Source organism: Hemicordylus capensis, chromosome 4 (assembly GCF_027244095.1).
Source record: "Hemicordylus capensis ecotype Gifberg chromosome 4, rHemCap1.1.pri, whole genome shotgun sequence".
Lineage (NCBI taxonomy): Eukaryota > Metazoa > Chordata > Lepidosauria > Squamata > Cordylidae > Hemicordylus > Hemicordylus capensis.
Window position 1 is genome coordinate 104,371,034 of NC_069660.1, and position 19,571 is coordinate 104,390,604.

General features: G+C 42.2%; 1 protein-coding gene across 8 annotated transcripts in view; it reads left to right on the plus strand.

Moving 5' to 3' along the window:
- The window catches only part of LEPR (leptin receptor), a 122,497-nt gene that overhangs the window by 79,597 nt on the left and 23,329 nt on the right, over positions 1 to 19,571 (plus strand). For all 8 annotated transcript variants that reach the window (XM_053250541.1, XM_053250545.1, XM_053250549.1 and 5 more), the window contains 2 exons: positions 17,654 to 17,947; positions 18,043 to 18,160. In XM_053250541.1, the coding sequence (XP_053106516.1) occupies positions 17,654 to 17,947; positions 18,043 to 18,160 (412 nt within the window). The remainder of the gene's footprint in view (positions 1 to 17,653; positions 17,948 to 18,042; positions 18,161 to 19,571) is intronic.

The window sequence follows — 19,571 nt, forward strand, 5'->3', positions numbered from 1 at the left end:
TAATGTATCAATATATACTTAATAGTGTAAGATTTTACAGTTTAAAAAGTATGTTATTCTGAATAACTTCAGTGCTATCAACATACATTTTTAGACTCCAGCAGTCTTGAACTGAGCATTTTAGCAGCAGGACTCGGGCACCTTACTCCCTGCACCCCCACAATACCTTTCAGGTAGAGAGAGTTAGCAGCCTGCTCTCTGCTACAGTGCAGCGCTATGGCTGGATTCCGTGCTGCAGCACTACACCCAGAACAACAGTTGCTCCAGCCAGCTTGTTTCTCAGTCTGCGCCTCACCACTCAGTAGAGCAACAGCACAGCCTTGCTTTCTCTTTCCTCACCCAGCTTCTGTTTGACTGTTTCACTTGGTAACTAACCTCAGCCTGGTCCTGACCATGTTTTCTGCCTTTGGTCCATTTGATCCTTATCTGTCCATGACCCCAGCCTGTCTCGACCATGTCTGCTGCCTCTGGCATATTCAGAGATGATGATCAAAAGTCAGTAACATATATTTAGTTTCCTGATAATGAATCTGAAAGGAGATTGTGACTGTTGGCATATATTTTCCTGTGATAAATATTATACAATATGATTGAAAATATACTTATAGTGTAGTGGTGGCATTTTTAGTTGAGAAAGGAAAAAATGATTTTGTTACAAATAGAAAACCCACCGACCCCCATTTTTCCCCACTGGGTTTATTCATAGATAACTATAATGAACAGGGATTTGCAACAGTCCAGATGGTAGTCTTGTGGTGGTAGATATGAGTACGCATTCTTCCCAGGTATCCAAAGGGCAGTATCTGCTTTTGAAATAGAACCTCTTTCTGTTGCAAGATAAGGTCATCTTCTGATATCACAAAAGAGTAAGCTTCCCTGGCTTCCCCAGACCGGTTCTACTTTTGGGAAGGAAGCTGGATATGTGGAGCTCTGTCAAACTCTCTTCATTTTAGGCTTTTTTACTTTTGCTTTTAACTTTTATTATATATCCTCTTTTTTTCACCCTTTCCTCTCACCAGGAGCTTTCCCAGACAGCAGAGAGATTATTTACCTTTTTCTGTGTGTTCGAATTTGCCAAAAAAATATGATGCAAAAAGTGGATTATTATTATTTTTTTATCCTGTACATAAATTGGGCTGGGCTCTAACACAAAATGGAAAACTCAAATAGTGTGTGAAGTGCTCCCCAGTATCCCGCATAGACTTTGGTGTGAATCCAGCTGATGTGCAAACTCACACCTTCCATTCTGAGCTAAAAGCCCTGTCGGGAAATGTTCCAAGGATCTTCCTCCAGCAGTGCTTGGGGACTGAAGGAAGGGGGACTTTTTGACACTAGATTACATTCTTGTGTGGGAAAGCCATCTGCCTCTTCCTTAAAGACACCATAGGTATTGAGTATCCATGCCCTAATTGTGAATATGAATACAACAAATGTTTATATACTGCTTTTCAAAAAGGTTCCCAAAGCAGTTTACAAAGATATAAATAAATACATACAAAAATAAACTGTTGCAGTTCAGCCATGCTGGGAGCAGACTGAGCTGAGCTGGCTGCTTCTCCCTAGGGGCTGGGGGTTATTCAAGCAACAAACAGCTCTTTTGGGCAGCAGTAGATTAGTAGGCCTGTGCAGTTGAATTTCCCACAATGCCTCATGCCTCTTGGGCATTTCTAAAAAGGCAAGCACCAAATAAGGTGTTCGCCTTTTAAAAATGGCCTGGGGAAGCCACACCCTTCTATATACACAATGGTCTTGAGCCACTAAAGTAGCAGAGGTGCCGGAAGCCTGCCACCCAGGGGAGAAACAGTTGGTGACAGCAGCGGGGCCAGTATCAGTGGCTTCCAGTGGAGGCCCGGCGGTGAGGCCATGAAGAACAACCATCAGGCCAGCAAAGGCAATGGGGCCAGCATGGCAGCATGGCCAGGAACAACAGCCATTGGGCCAGCCAGAAGGGCAGAGTGGCTGATGGCCGGCAGCAGCAATGGGGGTAGTGGTGGTGACCTATTGTAGCAGTGGCAAGTCTCTTTAAACTTTCAGTGTAAAGGGTGTGTGTGTTCCAATAGCATTATCGGTAAAATAACGGGGCATGATTCTGATGGTGTTGTGGAGGTCATGTCAGCCTCTCTGGGTTTTTTTTTTTTTTGGTTTTTTTTTGGAGGGGGGTATTGTTATTGGATAGACATTGAACCAATATTTGTGGTGGTGCACAGACTTACAGATTAGACTTGTCTCTGCCTCATGGCCAGGAATGGGAGATCCACTGTAGAGGCACAAGCCTTGCTTGCTCCCTCTTCAAGTGGGTAGGCAGGCAAACATGTAGTTGGTCAAGAAACGTGCAATGGCCCCACTAGAGGCCAGTAAAGGCCTCTTTCTAGTGTGTAGGAAATCACTTCAAGCATAATGGCTGCAAGGCAATTATGCAAGGTAAGGTAGCTATACCAGCTACCATCTTGGGCAGTCTGTTCACAACTGGATGCAGACGTAATGTTCGCCCAAGCACTTGGTAGGGATTTTTAACATAATGGTGGGCTGCTTGAGTCAGTGGAGGCTTTATCCTCAAGTCTTCCGTCTTACAGCAAAACAGTTTGGAACATGAGTAAATGACTTATTTGCAACAGCAATAATTAAACAAGTTGTTCTGATAAGAACTAATGTGCCTACTTAACTTTCACTATAATCTTAATTTATAATTACCATCCTCACAAGGTAGCCTACTTAGCCTTAAACATTCACACGTCTGCCATCTTGAATTTGGGTAGATGACAACATCCGAACTACGCTGTTGAGCCATCCCTATGTGCCCCTCACTTGTAGCAAATTTTATTCACATTGGTTAGGCGGTTCACAAGTTAGCCCACTTTCACCTCAAATGTTCACATGTCTGCCATCTTGAACTGGCATGGATTACATCATTACAAACTATACCAGTGAGGTGTCCCAATGTGTCACTCACTACAACTATACCTATTTTGGTTCAAATTGGTTAGATGGTCCACAAGTTAGCCCACTTGTGCCTCAAACATTTACACACTCACCATCTTGAATTGGGGTGGATGACATCACAAACTACTCCATTGAGGTGTCCCGATGTGTCATTCACTACAATTGTACCAAATTTGGTTCAAATTGGTTACGTGGATCATAAGTTAACCCACTTGCACCTCAAACGTTCACACATCTACCATCTTCAATTGGAGTAGACTATGTCTTTGAGGTGACCCTATCACAAACTATGTCGTTGAGGTGACCCTATTTGTCACTACAACTGCACCTGATTTGGTTCATATTGGTCCAGGCATTGTGAAGTTGATGGGCAACGCACACAAACACATGCAGACAGAATGCCAGGTGATCTCATCAGCTTACTTTCCTTAAGGAAAGTAGGCTTTAAAAAAAAAACCCATTAGGTATTGTGGTTCATGTCTAGTTTCTGAAGCTTGGAGGCAAGCAAAATGAATGCATTGATAGTAAGATTGTCCAAAAGATTTTCTCTCCTGTTCCACTGTTGTTGATTCTTCCACACCTAGTCAGGGTTCACCTGACTTGATTTCTTAGTCTCATCAACTGTCAACAGGCTCACTGAATGCTCCTGTCTGGAACAGACCTTCTCTTTTGAGGTCTAGTGTTCTATCTGAATCCAGACTTCTTTTAGTTAACAGCCTAGAGACTGAGTCACAGAACCTAAACGTTTTGCAATACATAAATTCAAGATAGGATGGCTTTAAGACCAGATGTAATTTACGCCTAAGATAAAAATCCCCCGTTTCTGGATGCTATTGTATTTTTCCAGGAGATGACCAACAAGGTGTATCACAATTCACACTGGTCCATGATTTTTGATGGCCTTGGTCACCAAGCCAAAAATTGTGGCCATCTGCCTCTTTCCTTGGACAGTAAGCAGAAAGACCCTGGCATCCCTCCCAGCTGCCTAGCCTGAAAGGGTGCCATATTACAAGACAGCCTCCACTCCATTTTGGAGTTAAGCTTTCACTCTGATCAACAACATTACAGAGAGAAGAATTTGGTGCCCTAAGGAAAACAAGTATCATTTGGACCAAAAGAGTGTAGTCATGCAACCTGACCTAGTGCAAACTAATGGAGAGCCAAGCACCCACCTCAGCTCATTGCATTTTTAATGTAACTAAATGTCTACATGAAGTAAACGGGTCTAAGGGGAAAATGCAAGTCCTAGGGAACTGAATAGCTGCGCCTAAAATACATTTTAAGTGCAGTTATACATTTTAAGTGAATCTTAAGACAAGCTTTAAGATACTCAGATTTTGGTGTACTAGTCCTGGTGTGCTGTTGTCTTTGAGATTAACCAGAATAGTTCTCCCCCAGCCATGTGTTTGCCCCGACCCCACAACAAAGATTCCTAATTACCTCTTCTGTTCTTGACTGTTCTACCTTTGCAACTCCTGTGAAGAGACCCCAGAAAGATAAACCTATAAAAAGACTATGTTTTTAGATATATTGCATGATCTTCAGTTGGGGGAATGTGGCTGCCTAGCCATCACCTGCAAGGCCATCCGAGCCTCTGCCTTCACTCCCTACGTGCTGTGTACCCCTGGCAATTGCCTTCACTCTTGTTTCAAATACCCCCAGATACCCAGTTTGTGCTTTACTCTATAAAAATAAACTTTATTCTTTTTTTAAAAAAAGTTATTGCTCTCTGAGTCTGTTTGCACCTCTGGGGTACTCTAATGTGGCACAGCACGGTCTGGACTGGGATCCTATATTGTCTGTGTTTTCAGATTTGGTTTTGTGTAATTCGTTCACTTATTTTTCAAGGTATATTTTGGTGTACACACGTGCAAGATACATAGGTTTGAGCAAATATAGTGACAGTTGCAGGCTTGCTGGCTTGGCTTTGCGCTGCTAATGTTCTCTTAGCAACTTGTCAACACTGCAAACCACTCCAACTTTCCTCCCAATCTTGGAGCTGAGGAAGGGAGTGGGGATCATTACACAGGTGCAAGATGAGCCCCCTTTCCATAGCTCCAAGGGTGGAAAAGAAAGTTGGAGTTTTCTTGTCTCATTCACCAGATGGCAGGGCTTTGCTTGCCATAGTGAGGAGAAGGGGCAAAAATATGGAACCCTGAAAATACATGGCAGGCCTTTGTGCAGAGATACTCTAATAAATCAGTGCAGCCATGCAAACAAGGGGTCAGTGGAAGGAGCTCAATACCAGCACCCTATGCTGACAAGATTTCAGTCTAAATTGAGTTCTGGAGTGTAGGAACAGGAATTCTGTAACTTGGATGTATGGAGATTCTTGAAGGTGTGGTGTTAAAGAACTGTGCATAGTACATTGCTTTCCTACATGGAATTTAAACTAGATTATCATTGCTCTTATGGGTCCTGTCAACCTATTGGTAAAGGTTCCATTCAAGTAACTTGTGACCATCATCTCCATGTATAGGATTTCATAACTTGGAGTTTTTTCAGTCTTCAAAGGCAATCTTTGTGTTTTCACTAGATTATCATTGCTCTTATGGGTCCTGTCAACCTATTGGTAAAGGTTCCATTCAAGTAACTTGTGACCATCATCTCCATGTATAGGATTTCATAACTTGGAGTTTTTTCAGTCTTCAAAGGCAATCTTTGTCTTTCCACAAAGATAAGATGGTTTTAAGACTAGATGTCCTTTATGCCTAAGGTCAATTCTTGATTCTGACCTTCCCCATAAGTCAGAGGAATTAGTTCTGCAGTCCTTTTGCTCAAATCCCATTCACCAGAGGAGGATGAACCGGCACATGTTCAACATCAGACTGGTGGTTTTTTCGGTAAAGTATTCACAATCTGAGTCAGACAGAAGTGCTTCCCCATTTTTAATCTGGACTCACTAGTGGGGAAAGAGTTTCTAAGGCAACCATATTCAGATGGCTCAAGGACAGAATTATTGCAGCATATGAGGCTAGAAGGAAAGTTCCCTATCAAGGAATATCAGCTTGGCTTATTTGAAATCCACCTCAGCATGTCCGCTAACTCTGTGCAAAGAGCACACCAAAGCTCCTGGTATGCTTCTCTTCCTGTTCTAATCTCATGCGATTGTTCTTCTAATAACTGCTTACCAGGGGCGTAACTATAATAGGGCAAGGGGAGACAGTTGTCTGGGGGCCCACTGCCTGGGGGGGGGCTCAGAGGCAAGTCACATGACTGACTCCTCCAGCCACGCACCCGCCCAGGCTTCCTTCAGTTGTATTCATCCTCTGAAATTGATGTGAGTGTGAAGACTTTGAGCTACGAGAACAGCATGTCTTTCTCTAGTACCATTACATGACTTGCATCGTCCACAATTTACACAACCTTTTAAAAAATAATTTAGGATGATGTTCTGTTGTGGCACATAGGTGTTATATATATATCTCCATGTTTTTTGTTACCACTATTAAGATTTCTTGACTTCATGAGCTGAGATTCAATGAGGGGAGGGGCATTTTAAAATCTTGTCTTTGGGCCCACTCCAACCTTGCTATGCCTCTGCTGCTTACAGTAGCCTACTGGCTCCCCTTCTCTCCCCCCCCCCAGTTTCTTTTTACCTGTGTCATTCTTGCATTAAACTGCTATTCCATTAAGTGCCAAGTTTTGTCAGTTATTGCCAACTGCTCTTCCTGTAGTTTTCAAACTACCAGTTTTTCTTTTCCTGCCATTGTGCAGAAATCATTTGTCTCCCCCCATTTTGTTTTCTTACCAGTCTGCACAATGCCATTCTTCTGTTCTTTGCAGTGTTCCCAAATTATTTTTAAAATTATTATTGTAAAAAAACATTTTTTCCTTCCTGCTGGATGGCACAAAATGGTCGCAACAGTAATGGTTGCGGTGTCTGCTGAAAGTACCAAGGCATTTTTCATACAGGGCTTTTAGTTCGCATCTCCTCCAGAATGAAGGGTGTATGTTCACAAGTCCCTGTGAGCTTTCAGGAAGTACTTAACACATGATTCGGGCTTTTCATTACACGTTAGAGTGTAGCCCAATGTATATCCAGGGTAAAACAATCCACTTTTTGTGTCAGTTTTGGGGGGCAATTTGAACTTGCAGTAAAGCCTCTCAGTAAACTCACAGTAAAGCTTGCTGTGTGAAAAATGCCCAGGAGATGTTGGGTCTTCTTGGAGCAGGCATTTAACAACTTTGCTTTGCTCCATCTTCTAAGATTACAGGAAGATAACACAGGGAGATTTAAATGGCAAAAAGTCAAGCCCCAAGACTTTAAATTATTCCCTAATATAAACTGAACTATTTGGTTGAAATTTAGATAGTATAATTGCTATTCAGGGCTAAAACACGTCCAGTATTTAACCTGTTCTGACTAGAACCAAAAAGACCCCCCATCAAACTAGCCATTTAAAAAAATAATAATAATAAACAAAACATGATGGGAAATTACTATGTTGGAAAGTGTATTCAATATGAATCAACTGGATGTAAATAGAGCAATGGTATATATAAAAAGAAACAATAGCATTCACAGTGGAAATGACCATATAAACAACAGAGTCCATGGACAATATATCAAAACAGAGTAATGGAGTTCCTAAGATGAAATTATTGGTGAAGATGTCCACACATTAAGGTGACCCAGTAACCACCATTTCAAAATAATTCTTTATCAAGTGCTGGTGAACTTGAGAAAGTCCTTGTGAGTTGACATTGAACAGTATATTCAAATTTCTTGATCTTAATAGACTGGTGAACATAAGAACAGCCCTGCTGGATCAGGCCCAAAGCCCATCTGGTCTAGCATTTGCCACTGGGAGCCTACAGGCAGGAGTTGAGGGTATGCCCCCTCTCCTGCTGTTACTCCCCTGCAGCTGATATTCAGAGGCATCCTGCCTCTGAGGCTGGAGGTGTCCTATAGCCTTCCAACTTATAGCCATTGATTGACCTCTCCTCCATCAAGTTATCCAAACCCCTCTTAAAGCCATCCAGGTTGTTAGCTGTCACCACATCTTGTGGCAGAGAATTTCACAAGTTGATTATGTGTTGTGTTAAAAAGTACTTCCATTTGTTGGTCCTACATTCCCTGGCAATCAATTTCATGGGATGACTCTTGGTTCTAGTGTTATGTATGTGAGAGAGAAATTTCTCTCTATACACTTTCTTCACACAATGCATGATTTTATAGATCTCTATCAGATTTTATAGATCTCCCCGCAGTCGTCTCTTTTCTAAACTAAAAGCCTCAGGAAGTTTCACGCACAGCAGTTTTACCCCGAGGATTTTGCTTTTAGATCTCATCTCCTCCAGAATGGAGGGTGCAAATACACATATTAGCCAGATTCCCCCCAAAGTCCCTGCAAGTTATCAGGGAGAGTCCACACGTGCAATTCAGCTTTTCCACCGTTCCCAAGTGTAGCCCAATTTATCTCCGGAGTAAAAAAACCTCCACTATTTTCAGCAGTTTTTTGAGACAGCTTTAAGTTTGCAGTAAAGCCTCCTGGTAAACCCGTGTTAAAATCTGCTGTGCATAGAACCTCCTGGTGTTGTAGTTAGGGATGTGCACAAAACCAGTTTGCCTGGTTCGGTTCGAATTCAAACCGGCTCTGAACCAGGGTGAGTAGATTTGGTTTTGGTTTTGCCCCCGCCCCCAGTTCAGTTCAAATTTGAACCCAACTCGAACCGGTTCTAAAAGGTTCTACATAGGGTATAATGGGGACTTGAACCGGCCCATTATTTCCTATGTAGAGCACCTAGGTGCACAAAAGTGGGGTAGGTGGTAGGTGCCCAGGGGTGCCTACCACCCACCAAACCCCAAAGCAGTTGGACACTTCTGTGATTATTATGAATTTCTGAAGATTTTTCCAATTTTTCTGTTCCTCCCATAGGGAACAATGGAGATTTGAGGAATCCCTTTTTCCCCTTTGGGGGATGCCAGGGCACCCCAAAGTGGGTCTGGAGGCACAGCAGGTATGGCCTCAATTCCACCCAGGCAGCCCCTAATTTATAGGATTTTTTTGTTTATTTTTAATTAATTGTTTAAAAGCATTTTTTCAGTCCATTGAAATGCATTAGGAGGACTTCTCCATTCATAAGTGGAACAGTGTGTCTCTTAATGCCCTTAATTGCTGTGTGAGCTCTGAGTTCAGAGTTCATAGCAATTAGGGCACACACTGTTCCACGTTATGAATGGAGAAGTCCTCCTAATGCATTTCAGTCAACTGAAAAATGCTTTTAAACAATTAAATAAAAATAAACAAAAAATCCTGCAAACTTGGGGCTGCCTGGGAGGAGGTGAGGCCATAATTGCCTTGCACCCAACCCCACTTTGGAGTGCCCTGGGCACTCCCCAAAGGGGAGAATGGGCCGGATGAGCTGCCTCAAATCTCCATTATTCTCTATGGGAGGAATACAAAAATTGGAAAAATCTTCAAAAAATCATCAATAATCACAGGGGTGTCCGATTGCTTTGGGGTTCAGTGGGTGGTAGGCACCACTGAGTACCTACCACCCACCCCACCTTTGTGCCCCTAGCAGGCCACCCTACCACAACACAGGCCACATAGCAACACAACTAAGAAGGCAACCAACTGGAAATTAAAAAACCACTAGAAACAGACCTGCAGCTGTGCCTGCCTGCACAGCTGCAAAGTCAAGCCAAACAACACCACAAACTAGCTACACAACAACAGCCACAAACCAACAAGACCTAATTAGGCAGTTCAAGGCAATAAAATCAACCCGGCAAGCAAACTGCAAAGAGGGGCAAAAACACACCAAAACACTGCTGAAGGAGAACTTAAAAGTAACACGCACCTGGTTCTTCTGCTCTTCTCTTTGTGTGTGCAATGCATGCCTTTTGCCTATGGAGAAAGAAACGCCTCAGACTGTGTCTGGTCCACCGCATCTTTGCTCTGGGCCACACATGGCCCCAAGCACATGGTGGCATCAGCAATGTGCATGCGTTATTGCATTTGGTGTGTCCGTGTGTGTGCTGCTAGCTAGAAAAGGGGAAAGGGAAGGCGGGGAATCTGAGAAAATTAAAGGCATAGGAAAGTCCAGCTTAGAGGTGGGTCAGAGGCCACACACACACTACGTGCTTTGGTGGGAGACCACTTTCTCATCATGGTGCCGGACCAGTGCATGCATGTCTGGTTTGTGTGTGTGCGTGCGTGCATGTCAGCAGAACCAAAAGAGAGGGAAGAGAGAGGGGCTCAGAAAAAAATAAAGGGATAGGAAAGTCCGGCTTAGAAGAGGGGAGGCCACACATGATGTGGTGTGGTGGGAGACCACATACTCATCATGGCTGGTGCATGCGTATCTGCTGTGTGTGTGCGTGTCAACAGAACCAAATGAGAGGGAAGAGAGGGGAAGGGGAAGTATACAAATATGTTAAATAAATATATACAGTACACATTATACAAGTATATAATATATACAAACCCAGCTATAAAGCAGCTATACAGTAATATTTAAAACTATCTACACAGACCAGACCAAAAACACTATCTACAGAAAAGAAAGAAAAAAACCTGACAACATCCACACAGACACACCCACATAACAGAAGAAGCCTCCATGCACGCGCACACACTCACACACATGCACACACAACTTCTAACTATACAAGTACATATTTACTCACACTGAAATATTTACAGACATTCATTTGGGCAGTCCCACTGCCCTCCCCTCAAGCAGGTTAAAAGGTTAAAAAATCAACCTTTTAAAAAATTCATCTTTTAAAAAATCAACCTTTTAAAAAAATTCACATATTTACACATGTGCAGACCGCCGCTGGTGCCTAGTATATGTGTGTGTGCCCACTGCCCCCCAAATGCTGTGGTCAGGTGGAACCAGGAGCTTGTTCAGCATCGGGTTACGCCAGTGGGAAGGGGGTGTATCAGTTGCCGAGTCACAGCATTAGTAGTGGGCACGCTGCGACTTGGTTGGCACGGCTGTCAGCTGAAGGTAGAAGCAGGGAGGGTAGGTATGAGCGGAGGCTGCTGACAGGCAGGTGACCAACACCATGGGCCAATCACTCACCCAGCTCCAGCTCCAGCTCAGGGTAGCCCAGCAGGTGGAGGTTCACATTGAGGAAAAGCAGCTGCTCAGCCACACTCAGGCACCAAAAGCAATACAAGGTAGGTGCAGGGGGTTGGAGAAATAAATGACCAGAGGCCTCAGGCTCTCCCGGGGGGGGGGAGACACCAAGAAGATAAAACACAGAGAACAGACACACAGTGGGGAAAGGAGGTTTAAAGTAAGGGGCAGGGCAGAGAGAGAAAGCAAGGGAACAGGAGATGGGAACAAAAAAGCAGCATAGCTCTCTGCAAGGCAGATGCACCAGTACAGCTGCAGAGGCCAGAAGAAAGCCAAGCAGCAACTGCAACCTGTGTGATTTGCCAGGCCAGAGACTTGGCTTTAAATAGGATTTGAAACTCCCTCCTTTGGTAGCCCCCACCTCTGTCCTCTCCCCTGGCCAGTAGGGTGCCAGCTCACAAGCACTGGCACAGTACACAGCCTACTAGAGGGCAAGACTCATCTGGCCAATCACAGAATCAATAGCTCGGCCAATGCAAACAAGCAAAACGAGTCTCACAAAATGGAGGACAAGACCTAAAATGGAGCCTAGAAGCTTTGAACTGGCTCGAGCCTGTTTGAACTGGCTCAAACCAAACTGGGCTCGATCGGGTCAAACTTGGACCGGCATTGCAAACCAAATGCCCGGTTGGGTCAGAGTTTAAACCGTCGAACCGAACCGGTTCAAATTCAAACCAGTTTGAACTCAATCCAGTTTGCACATCACTAGTTGTAGTCTTGCCTGATAAGAAAGGTGCTCTAGGCCACTGATCATCTTGGTTGCTCTCTTCTGCACCTTTTCCAGTTTTACAATGTCCTTCTTTAGATGTGGTGAACAGAACTGTATGCAGTACTCTAAGTGTGGCCGCACAATAGTTTTGTATAAGGGCATTATAATATTAGCAGTTTTATTTTCAATCTCCTTCCTAATGATCCCTAACATGAAATTGGCCTTTTTCACAGCTGCGGCATATTGAGTTGACACTTTCAATAAGCTGTCCACCACAACCCGAGATCTCTCTCCTGGTCAGTCTCCATCAGCTCAGATCCCATCAACGATTTTTCATCCCAATGTATATCACTTTACACTTGCCAACACTGAACCGCATTTGCCATTTTGTTGCCCACTCCTCCAGTTTGGAGAGATCCTTTTGGAGCTCCTCACAATCTCTTGGAAATTTGCCCACCTTGCTCCTTACCCCTACTTCTAGATCATTTATGAATGAATTAAAAAGCACTAGTCCCAGTACAGATCCCTGGGGGACCCCACTTCTTACTTCCCTCCATTGTGAAAACTTTCCATTCATACCGACCCTCTGTTTTCTGTCGTTCAACTGGTTTGAAATGCATACACGTAGTTGTCCCCTTATCTCATGACTGCTAAGTTTTCTCAAGACTCTTTGATGAGGAACTTTGTTGAAAGCTTTTTGGAAGTCCAGGTATACTATGTCAACTGGATCACCTTGATCCACACACTTGTTGACACTCTCAAAGAACTCCAAAAGGTTTGTGAAGCAAGATTTTCCTTTGCGAAAGCCATGCTGGTTCTCTCCCAGCAGGGCCTGTTCTTCTATGTGCTTTACAATTTTATCCTTGAAGATGCTTTCCATCAGTTTGCCTGGAATAGACCTTAAGCTAACCAGCCTGTAATTTCCCGGATCGCCCCTGGACCCCGTTTTGAAAATGGGTATTACATTTGCTACTTTCCAGTCCTCTGGTACAGAGCCTGATTGCAGGGATAAGTTATATATTTTAGCAATGAGGTCGGCAATTTCACATTTGAGTTCTTTAAGGACTCTTGGATGGATGCCATCCCGCCCTGGTGATTTGCTAGTTTTCAATTTTTCCACACAGTTTAGAACATCAATTCCTGTCACTCCTATCTGACTCAGTTCTTTAGCCTCTGCCCCCAAAAAGCCTGGTTCAGGAACAGGTATATGCTCAGTACACCGCTCTGGGCTCCTTGGAGGAAGAGTGGGATATAAATGTAAAAATAATAATAATAAAAATAATAATCCTCTGCAGTGAATACAGATGCAAAGAACCCATTTAGCCTCTCTGCAGTCTCCGTATCCTCCTTAATAATCCCTTTCACTCCCTCATTGTCTAACAGTCCTACTGCCTCACTGGCAGGTTTCCTGCTTCTGATGCCAAATGTTGTAGAAACTTTCTTAAAGAAGTTTGAGCTGAAAAAGCACTCAATATTGTGCTACCTCTTCTGTTGTTTCCAGAAAAAGCTCATGTGAAAGAAGGTGCAAGGCTTGCTTATCACAATGGTGACAAGAAACAACCCAGTTAAAATGATTTTCTATTGTAGTTAAAGGCTGAAAGCATGTGTTTAAAAAAAAAAAAGGCTGAAACATGAGGAAAAGTAAAAAAGGAGGGAATCTTACTCTCAAGAAGAGAATGGAGGTGGAAATGCTTTTTCCATTCCAAGCTCCTTGGGTCTTGAAGAAGGCTTAACACAAGGGGAAGGGGCAATGCTGTGGAAGTGTGATCAGGTGGAAAAACACAATAGCAGAATTCAAATAATAATAAGGGTACAACAGCCATTCTTTTGCTTTCTCTTCTCAGACAGTGGTCTGTGTGTTTATTTGTTCAGATCTACCAAGTTCTGCAATTAATTCAGTCATTTGGTGAAAATCAAATCTTGCCCCCACTCACTGTCCTAATCTAATGCCAGTGATCCCTACTTTGATTCAATTAGGTTGTAAAACTTAACAGATGCTGTTGTGATTGTGCCCATATGTGCTAAAGCAATAGCTGCATGTATACTTAGAGCTAAATTCCCACTAACTGCAATTGGATCAGTCACAGACAGGAGCATACCAGAGCCAAGGAGAGCTAAGAGCAGTGAGCAAATTTAGTCCCTATCCCAATGGTGTTTCTGAATGTTCCCTGAATAGTCTGTCTTTCACAGAGAAGGACAATAATGTTTGTGTGTGGTGGTGGAAATAATGTTTCTCCTTTCTGCATACATTATAGACCCATTTCAAACTGGCTTTTGTGTAGGCCATGGGGTTGAGACTGCCTTTGTCAGGCTATTGGATGATCTCCAATTGGCTATCGACAGAGGGAGTGTGACTCTGCGGCTTTTGGATCTCTGCGGCTTTCAATGCCATCAACCATGGTATCCTTCTGGATCGCCTGAGGGAGGTGGGATTGGGTGGCACTGCTTTACAGTGGTTCAGCTCCTACTTGTATGGCAGATTCCAGATGTTGTCAACGTGGAGACTGTTGTTCTGCTAAGCGAGAATTGAAGTATGGAGTCCCAAAAGGCGCCATACTGTCTCTAATGCATTTTAACATCCACATGAAACTGCTGGGAGAGCTCATTAGGAAATTTGGTGCTGGGTGTTATCAATATGCTGATGACACCCAAATCTAATTCTCCATGCCAACCTCATCAGGAAATGATATATCTTCCCTAAATGCCTGTCTGGAGGCAGTAAACTGTTTTTAATTTGCTGTAACCTGGTTTTACAGGGTTTTAAAACTGTTTTGAATGTTTTAACTGTTAATTGTTTTATGGTGTTTTATAATTTCTGTTTTTAATTGTTAATTCATTTTAATTGGTTTGTTGTAATGTAAACCACCCTGAGCCATTTTTTGGAAGGACGGTATAGAATTCGCATGAATGAATGAATGAATAATGGGCTGGATGAGGGATAACAAACTGAAGCCCAATCCAAATAACACAGAGATACTGACTGTGGGGGCGGGGGGCAGGACCTGAGAGATGGTTTAGATCTGCCTGTTCTGGATGGGGTTACACTCCCCCTGAAAGATCTGGTATGTAGCTTGGGAGTGCTCCTGGACCCCAAGCTCTCCCTGGTTTCTCAGGTTGAGGCGGTGGCCAGGAGCGCATTTTATCAGCTTCAGCTGATGTTTCAGTTATGTTAATTTCTAGAGGTGAATGACCTTAAAACAGTGGTACATATACTGGTAACCTCCAGGCTTGACTATTGTAATGGGCTCTACGTGGGGCTGCTTTTGTATGTAATCCAGAAACTACAATTGGTACAGAATGCGGCAATCAGAATGATCTCTGGGACAACACGATGGGACCACATAATACCGGTTTTGAAAGAACTGCACTGGCTGTCAGTATGTTTCCGGGTGAAATACAAAGTGCTGGTTATTACCTATAAAGCCCTTAATGCCTTGGGTCCAGGCTATTTCAGAGAGCGCCTCCTTTGTCATGAACCCTGCCACCTGTTATGATCTTCTGGAGAGGTCCAGTTATGGTTGCCACCAGCTCGTTTGATGGCAACCCAGGACCGGGCTTTCTCTGTGACTGCCCCAGGGCTTTGGAATATGCTCCCTGCTAAAATAAGAGCATCTCCTTCTCTGTTTGTTTTCAGGAAGAACCTCAAGACTCTCCTGTTCTTGCAGGCTTTTAATTAGAATTAATTTAAATAATTTAAAAAACTTGTTTCAATAACAATTTTATTCTAATTTTATTGTGTCATGTATTTTAATCTGTGACTTAATTTTGTATACCACCTAGAGATGTACATATCAGGTGGTATAAAAATATGATAGATAGATAGATAGATAGAGCTTCAGAGTCACACAGAGCAGAACAGAAAGCTTGGGAAAAGGAGTGCGTGTGTATGTTTGTGTGTGTGAGTGAATGAAAGAATGTAGCACGTATAGGACCAGTTTTGAGAAGTTGGCCTGGCTTCATCCTTTGCTCTACCTGTAGCAATAATCTTTTTATTCCCACTACCACCTATCAAACATGACTAGTCTTTTGCTAGCAATATACTATGAAGCACATTTTCTGTCAGCACACACAACATTCATGGGAAACTGTGTATGTAGTAGATGTTAGCTATTGTTCTAATATATAATATGAAATATTCATTGTCAGTGAACATGTGCTTTACTGGTCAAAAATCATGTTGTGATTAGTATGATGACAGCATTAGCAATGATAATTATTCCCTGCAGGGAGCTCAATTTTACCTATTATCTAATGGCTAATGTTAATGTTAAGCCACAGGATGAACTGTAAAACCAATAGTGTGGCTCGTGGTGTCAAAGAACCTGTTTTGCATTCACTTCAGTGTATTAATAACAGAAGTGCAAAGTACTAGACCTAGACAGTTATATTTTCATGCATTTAATTAGTATTACGCTCAGACCTGTATTTAACCAGGAAGTCCATACTTAGGACAAATTGATACAACTGCATACTGCTTTACAAAAGAATCTGTTTTGTGGGAACTCCCTTTGAACTGCCCAGGAAGCCTATTTCATTTATTTAAGACTTATAATGCAGTGGTCAGCAAACTAGCTCTTTATAGTAAACCTCTTAATTGTAATGTTCTATCAAGTAGAGATAAAACTAGGTATGATCTGCCAACCACTTAAGGATTAAACTAACTATGATGTCTGTGCAGCATTTTCATTGTTGAACTACTATCTCCATGAGGCTGGCACCCTGAAAAATATTTATGATTATGTCACATTTCCTTCCATATGATACCCTCCTATAGTGACCTGTGTCTCTGTACAGGGTTTGTTTTGTTTTCAGAAAACATTACACTTACGAGAGAAGTAGATACAGTTTTCAAAATGTCTCAGAGTACTTCAGAGTTCTTTCTTCAAATTTTGTGGGCAAGAAAGCATTTATGTGCATTCATTATCTTAAATGAGAAACTTCTTGTCTTGCCAAGCCACACTGTTTATTCCAAAAGAATTGGATGAATACTCTATCCTGTTATTTTAGAATATCTAAAGAACCTCTAGCTATTTCCCCCCTTCCCCTGTCTATACCTAGTAAGTGGGTAAGCCGGAACACATTTTGAGCTTCTGTGCTTCCTTTCCATCTCTGTTCTCCTCATCACATATAGACAGTCTCTGTACCAGGATATATCATCTTTTTTCCTTGTATTTTTCTCTTCTGCATGCAGTGAGTGGGGTGATGTGAGTAGGGAAGAGGCAGAAAAGAACTATAAAAGCCTGAGGCCTGTTCCCAATCTCATCATCCAGATGGGGGTCAGACATAATATCATAACAACCCCTGTGTGGTGCTTTACTGCGGGTTAATGTGATGACTGAAAATAGCTTCACAACATATATATTTGCTGTTAAGGAGTTAGTGTGCTTGTTTCTGACTCACAATATTATTTTAGCAGCTTTGAAATCAAAGTTTTGTAATCATTTTCCTTTTTTATGGATTAAATTCTCACAGATGTCAATTGGTGTGGAACTGGCATACATCTGAAATTTAGAGCAGAAATCTAACCATATTACTAGATTTGTATAGGTTTGTAACATATGGAAGCACCTTTGGATAATTATATAAACAGATAAATTGGAGCACCCCTACTGGGTAAATCTAGTTCAGTGGCTGATACCAATACTGCAGAATGGTGTAATTCACAAACAAGCATGATAATGTTCCTTACGTTGCTTTCATAGATTTATCTGAGTGATGTGGTGGATAGCATTAAATAATGACTTTGAAATACTGCAGTTAATAAGAAAAAAGGTATATTTTTAACCATTATAATAGCATTAAAAGTAAGTATGTACTGTATTTTGAAAGTTTTTCCCCTTGCATAAATTTATGATGCTATTTTTTTCTGGGAGTTTGTAATTGTTTCTATTGTCTCTTTTGTAATAGATGTCATGTACTTCCCGCCGAAGATCCTTGCAAGTGTTGGAACTAATGTTTCCTTTTATTGTGTTTATAAAACCAAAAATAAAGTAATCTCATCTAAGAAGATAGTATGGTGGTTAAATTTAGCGAAAGAAATTCCTAGAAGTCAGTATACACTTGTGAATGACTACATTGGCAAAGTTACACTTGTCAACTTAAATGCAATGAAACCCAGGGGAAATTTCCTCTTCAATGCCCTATACTGTTGTAATGAAAACAAGGAATGTAATCACCGTTATGCTGAATTATATATAATGGGTAAGATATCTGCTAATTTTTAATAAGCCACTGTAAATACTGGTAAAGATTTTCGTTTCATTTTTCTCTTAATTAATGTAATGTGTTTCAAATAGATGTTAATATCAACATCACATGTGAAACTTATGGCAACTTACAAAAAATGACTTGCAGATGGTCCACCAACAAAGACCCATTGCTTTTGGAGAGCAGTTTGCTGTTAAGATACTACAGGTATGTGTACATAAGAACATAAGAACAGCCCTACTGGATAGGACTCAAGGCCCGTCTAGTCCAACATCCTGTTTCACACAGTGGCCCATCAGATGCCACTGGAAGCCTACAGCTGGAGTTGAGGGCATGCCCTCTCTCCTGCTGTTACTCCCCTGCAACTGGTACTCAGAGACATCCTACCTTTGAGGCTGGAGGTTGCCCTCCAACTAGTAGCCATTGATAGACCTCTCCTCCATGAAGTTATCCAAGCCCCTCTTAAAGCCATCCAGGTTGTTGGCTGTCATCACATCTCGTGGCAAAGAATTCCACAAGTTGATTATGCGTTGTGTGAAAAAATACCTCCGTTTGCTGGTCCTAATATTTTATTTATTATATATTATATTTTGTTAAAAGCTGCTATTATATTTTGTTAAAATATATTATTTTATGTTTTATTAAAAGCTGCTACTTTGACAATATAGTTCTTCTAAATGGAGGTGGATAAAAATGATAAAGGGACTATTACAATAGACTCTGGTGCTTCAGTTGAACATTAGGCATCAGGCATGAGTCACAACCTGAATGAGGTTAGCTAAGTCTCTTTGTTGTTTAGATTAACAGTGCAAGTCTGAGCTGGAAGCTCTTAAAGAGTCAAGGAACTTAGTTCTGGGTAGCTATTGTTAAGTCTGGCTGGCTTCTTCCATGACATTACCTCTCTGGTCAGAACTTCACAGCAGTGCATAGGCTGAATCCCCACCTGACATTTCCAAGGTATCAGGTGTGGAACTCACTGCAAGCTTGAATCATGACTACATCATTCATAGTCATATGAAATAATAATAACCCCTGCTTACTGGGAAAAGAGGCACCTTATAAAGTGATGACTCCCTCTGGAGGATCTGTTTGTTTTTGTTGGGGATATAGTTGTTTATTCATGGCTTGAATACTGTATTGATATGTGGAGCCTAACCTAGTAACTGTTGCTTAGGGAACCACTAGGGAGTGTGGTCAGAGGTGGTCTTACCCCTGGAGTTTGGGGCTGAAGTCCAGGGCCTCGACACCCCCTGGGGGACCCCAAATCATCTTTAGTCTGTCCTGGGTGGTGTGATCACTGCTGTCCCACACTGTGCCGGGCGGCCAAGTATGATGATGACCTGTGTGCTTTAGAATCAGAGGAGGGAGTGAGGAAAGAAATATGTGGGATGGGAAGTTGCATGTTGAAATATTTCTGCTAATGCATATTTGCATAAATATACCAGTTTTATATTCTTACATTCCTGTGAGTTCCGTTGCTGTTTGTACTCTCAAAAACCCACATGTTAAAAATACTGTGTGTGTGTAGGGGAATTATGCTAAACTTGGGCGGGACGCTCCAAAGGCCTTCAGGTCCAGGCTCCAAAATTACCTACATGCACCTGTGAGTGTGGCTTTA